Source organism: Uranotaenia lowii, chromosome 3 (assembly GCF_029784155.1).
Source record: "Uranotaenia lowii strain MFRU-FL chromosome 3, ASM2978415v1, whole genome shotgun sequence".
Taxonomy (NCBI): Eukaryota; Metazoa; Arthropoda; class Insecta; order Diptera; family Culicidae; genus Uranotaenia; species Uranotaenia lowii.
The window spans coordinates 49008674-49014250 of NC_073693.1; the positions used below are offsets into that span (position 1 = coordinate 49008674).

At 36.4% G+C, this 5577-nt stretch overlaps 1 protein-coding gene across 1 annotated transcript; it reads right to left on the minus strand.

Annotated features, from left to right (window-relative positions):
- Positions 1-2385: 2385 nt before the first annotated feature.
- Positions 2386-3141, minus strand: LOC129755244 (U3 small nucleolar ribonucleoprotein protein IMP3). The gene is made up of 2 exons (XM_055751633.1): positions 2887-3141; positions 2386-2831 (listed from the first exon to the last, which is right to left on the minus strand). Exons 1-2 carry the CDS (start codon positions 3021-3023, stop codon positions 2423-2425), a joined length of 546 nt encoding a protein of 181 aa, XP_055607608.1. The 5' UTR covers positions 3024-3141; the 3' UTR covers positions 2386-2422.
- Between the last annotated feature and the right edge of the window lie 2436 nt (positions 3142-5577).

Consider the following 5577-nt stretch of genomic DNA (forward strand, 5'->3'; position numbering starts at 1 on the left):
ATTGAAAATCTTGTTCAAAAGACAGACATCGAGGATGGAACTCTATAAACGAGAGCTCATTTTACAAACTCACTTAGCAAATCCAACGTGGTCGGGAATGGACATCGCTAAGTACCTTGCCTTCCCGAAATCATCGGTTTGTAACGTGCTTAAACGTTTCCGGGAAACCAAGTCATTGGATCGTGCAAAGCACGTTCGTAAAAAAAGTGGACCACAAGATGCGAACCTACAAAGGTTGATTCGCAGGGCAATCCTAGAAAACCCTAGTAGATCCATGCATGAATTGGCGAGAGAGTTATCTGCGCCGTATAGTACGGTTCGACGAATCTGTCTGTGGGAGCAGCGCAACATAACGAAGGACAATACGGTCGAGAAGGCTGCTAGTCCGGAGAAGGAACCTGCTACCAACGAGGAAAATGACAACGGAATCTGCGTAAAATTGGAAAATGAAGCGTGACGATTTGCTTGCTTGGAACTATGTCTTGGTGACCAAATAGAAACTTGAATTTTTATGCGAGCAACAATTGCTTTTCATCATAACATTCGCCGAATATCTCTAAAGCCACTTCAAAAACTGAAACTTGTAACGGCGAAGCTCTGAGGTGAAAATCTAAGCTCGACTGCAGGTATAGCCATGTGCTACTGAAAAGGTGATGTCCGCGTGACAAAATATTTTAAAGAAAATATTAGTTATAAAAGTACGTATACCTAATTGCTTAAACAACTGAATAAACCGTTCAATAAACGCCATTATTTTTTGTGTTTTTGTCGTAAAATATGTCATTAATTGGGTGCTCTGTAATTTTTCATCGATTAGTTAAACTCATTGTTTATGGCATAAACTTAATGCAAATCGAAACATCATTAAATTTTCAGGCAAGCTTCGAAATAAATATTTGAAAACACTTCGTTGCAGCAATGCAGGCGCGATGCTTCTTAAGTTCTGCATACCCAAAGGCTGAAAACTTATTGTTGTTTCAATCGATTTCGAATCGAGAAAGTTTTTATAAATTAAACGAAATCCTCCTCGACGCGGGGTACCAGGAAGCCCGGATCTTTAAATACCATATGTGATTAATTCAATTGGCTAGAAGGAAAACACAAAAAAACATGCTGCTTCGGATGCAGCCATTTTTTGTTCCAAAAAGCCAGAGAAAGCCAGCTAGAAGGAAAACTAAAAAAAACATGATGTTTCGGACGCAGCCATTTTATGTTCCAAAGCCAGAAAGGACATCAGTGTGTTTTCAAAACATCGGCATATTTGGCCGCAGATCTTCAATTGCCGAGACAAAAATTTGAAAGGACTGAAAACCAATAAGACAAAACACAAAAACCGTGTGATTTAGTGTCTGCAATGAGAAAGTTTCATCTTTATTGAAAATAAATTTAGTTCAAAAGACGACTAAAATGGAACTCTACAAACGAGAGCTTATAATACACACCCATTTAGCGAATCCGACATGGTCAGGAAGGGATGTCGCTAAGTATCTCGCTTTCCCGAAATCATCGGTTTGTAACGTGCTAAAACGTTTCCGGGAAACCAAGTCTTTGGATCGCGCAAAACAAAACGTCCGTAGAAGTGGGCCACACGATGCAAACCTACAGAAGTTGATTCGCAGGGCAATCCTGGAAAATCCTGTAAAATCCATGCGTGTATTGGCTAAAGAGTTGTCAGCACCGTACAGTACGGTTCGACGAATCTGTCTGTGGGAGCAGCGCAACAACGCGCAGGATTGTGCGGTCGAGGCTGCTAGTTCGGAAAAGTCAACCGCAGGCAACGAGAAAGCCAGCGGAAACTGCGAAGAAGTTTTAGATGAAGCGTGACGGTTTGCTTCAGCGAAGTAAAAACGATGTAACTTGATAAAGTATAAACACGAACCAAAAGTGCGAAACGTCAGAATACTCGCGGATGCAAATGCAAAGCCACATGAGAAACTGAAACTTATATCGGTGAAGCTCTGAGAAGTAAAATAATCTCAGCTCAGCTGCAAGCAAAGCCACATGCTGCTGAAAAGGTGATGTCTACGTGAAAAAATGTTAGTTATAAATGCAATTGCTTAAATAACAGAATAAACCGTTTAATACGGCGTGTATTATTTCCTGTTTCTTTGTCAAATGTGTGATGTGATAAAATCCCTTATGTTGCCCTGTAGTTATCCATCATTTTTTAATTAAATCAAAACATCAACTCTGACACTTTATTACAGCGATGCAGGAGTGATGCTTCATTAATTTTGCATACTCAAAGGCGAAAAACTAATGATTGTTGAAATTGATCAACAGAAGTTTTCATAATTCAAAACTATTATTTGTATTGTACCTTTTGTATATTTTTTTAAGCTAAAATGAGAATCTCATCACATCACAGAATAAAACAACCAAAGATTTAAACAAGTCAAAGTTTTATTAAAACCTTATATCGCTACAGCTCAAAATCGTCCCTCAAATCGTTATACTCAAGCACGTGCTTCCGAATGGCCGATCCATCTACCCAGGTCACGAAATCTTCCATGGTGCGGGGTACCAGGAAGGCCGGATCTTTAACTACCTCAGCTCCCACCCTAACGTGCCCGTGTTCGATCATTTTGGTGGCATGTTGAATGTTTTCGGACATTTTGTTCCGCAGCAGCACGACCGGCAATCTTCGGCGACAAAACGAGGAAGCACTGATTTGGTTAACATTCTCCAAATCCCATTTGGTTGGAATCAGACCCATCACATAAAGCTTCTCAAGCAAGAGTGCACTCATTTCCGTTCGAAATGGATGCTTAGCATCGATTTCCGCTAATCGACCGGCCATTTCCCGTATGCTTCGGGATAGTTTGTTGTACCTGAAATTATAATTTTCTTATTTTCGTTTAACAGCAACTTACGGTCAGTACTCACGTCGTATAATCTTCCCGTTTTTGAATGTTGTATTTCCGCATCACTTTCACTTCGTTCAGGTTGTTGGTTTCCTTCCAGTTAAAGAAGTCCACCTTTTTGAGTAGTTTTTGTTCATGAAATTTGAGTTTCCGAACCATTTTTCGTAGCTAATGTATAAATTTGGTGCAAAGAACAGGGAGAAACAAATGAATAATAGCTTTGGAAATAATTTATTTTCAAAACAAAATAATGTGCATGCACTTTTGTTTGCGGAAAGTGGCTGCGTCCGGAACAAGCAGCATGTGTTTGTGGAAATAATTTCCAAATAATAAATATTATCAACTGTGGTCATACGGGATGCCAGTTGCTCAGATTTGTCCTTATTTTGCAGATTTATTAGTATCCATTCGAAATTAAAAATATACCACCAAGAGAGTAATCATATGAACTACTGCATGAATAAATGCGATGGACGGATAGTGATCGTAAAATATCATTGTCTCTGATGGTTTTTATTCGTTTTAAATTATATAAAATTGGAAATCAATATTTGATTAGTTTCTTGACTAGCCTGGAATCTAGTTACTACATTTATAGGTTAGGGTGGTCGCAAAAATGAACATGTTTAATAAATAAGCTAAAAATGATCTGAGCGAAATCTGTTAGGGGCCGTTCACATACCACGTGGACACGTGGGGGTGGGGGGGAGGCCTGGGTATGGAAATGTCACGCTTGTCCACGGAGAGGGGGGTAGGGGTTTGGGTTATGTCCAAGTGGACATACTTACTTTCAAAATATTTTCTAAAGGTGAATAAATATTATGATGTTTAAATCAAAATCTTAAAATGGCAAAGCTTTACAGTTTAAGTTCACACAATTAGTAGCTACTTGAAAGCAAGTGATAAATATGATAATTTAGAAATTTATTTTTTTTCAAATATTTTTTTATATCAGGAAATTCTTATTCGGTTTTTTAAAATCAGCCATTTCCATAACAAAAAGTCAAAAAGTGGTGTTTTCTAACTGTCAAATTATAGGTATTTAAAAAAAAACTTTTTCAAATCTGTCCACGTGGACATCCGGGAGGGGGGTAGGGGTTTGCCAATTGTCCACACTGAAAATAATTTTCACTTAAAAGGTAAGTGACATCTAGAGTGAATTTCGGCCATACGTAAATTCATGTGAATTTTAAGTGACCGTCAAGTGAAAATCACTTAAGTGACCAATCAAGTGAATTTCAAGTGAGTGGCAAAGTGAATATCAAATGTTTGCTCAGGTCGTTAATATCTTTCAGTTATAGTGCTTTTAAGGGGAAATTTCGGAATATCAAACATGAATCAAATTTGTTTATTCAAAACAATTATTTATTTTAAAAAATACAACTTTTAAAATCCTCATTTTTTCATATTTATTTGGATCGAAATAGAAGTTTCGGTTTGCGAAAATAATCAACTTCTTCACTTTGACGAGACAATCTGGTTGACTTTTCTGAAATAAAAATGAAAAAAATTACATTTTAACGATAGTCTATTGGTTTGCATGATACTTACTTTTATTTCGCTGCACTTGAATTTTTTCAAAATAAATCACCATCGGAAAACGTATCCGAAACCTGATTGCTTGAAAAAGGTCACTATAAGGACGTGTTATCCGATTCACACGATGTTCCTGTCGATCTATGGAAAAATATAATTGCTTAAAAACATATAAATTACTCTAATTCTGCATGCGCCTACCAACTTCAACAAACCTCTGTTGTTTCTTTTCCAAACAACAATAAAACAATCAATACCGACATTGTTAACATTCGCTATGACAAAAATCACTTGAATTTTAAGTGACGGACAGGTGAATATTGGCTTAAGTGACCTGTCAAGTGAATTTCAAGTGAGCATCGGAGACATTCAGTGTCGGTCACTTGAAACTCAAGTGATGAGTAAGTGAATATCGATTCGGTCACTTAAAACTTAAGTGAGAGGCAAGTGAAATGTACATGAGCCACTTGAAATGAAGAAATTCACTGAGTTCTCACTTTTAAGTGAATCGTCTAGTGTTTTTTAAGTGTGATTTTGGGTTCAGTGCACGCTTGTCCACGGAGGGGGAGGAGGGGGTAAAAAATCTCATTTTTCTGTCCACGTGGTATCTGAACGGCCCCTTAGTTGACCGAAAGTTTATTGTCGGTTCTAGCGCAATCGACTAAACACTTAAGAATAGAGCTACAAAATACTCACAATTCGCTCAGAATCACAAATAGAAAAACTTATATAAAAACATGACAAAATTGACAAACGTGACAAAATTGACAAATGTGAAAAAATTGACAAAATTGACAAAATTGACAAAACTGACAAAATTGACAAAATTGACAAAATTGACAAAATTGACAAAATTGACAAAATTGACAAAATTGACAAAATTGACAAAATTGACAAAATTAACCAAATTGACAAAATTGACAAAATTGACAAAATTGACAAAATTGACAAAATTGACAAAATTGACAAAATTGACAAATTGACAAAATTGACAAAATTGACAAAATTGACAAAATTGACAAAAATGACAAAATTGACAAAATTTGTCAAATTAATTGACAAAATTGAAAAAAATGACAAAATTGACAAAATTGACAAAATTGACAAAATTGACAAAATTGACAAAATTGACAAAATTGACAAAATTGACAAAATTGACAAAATTGACAAAATTGAC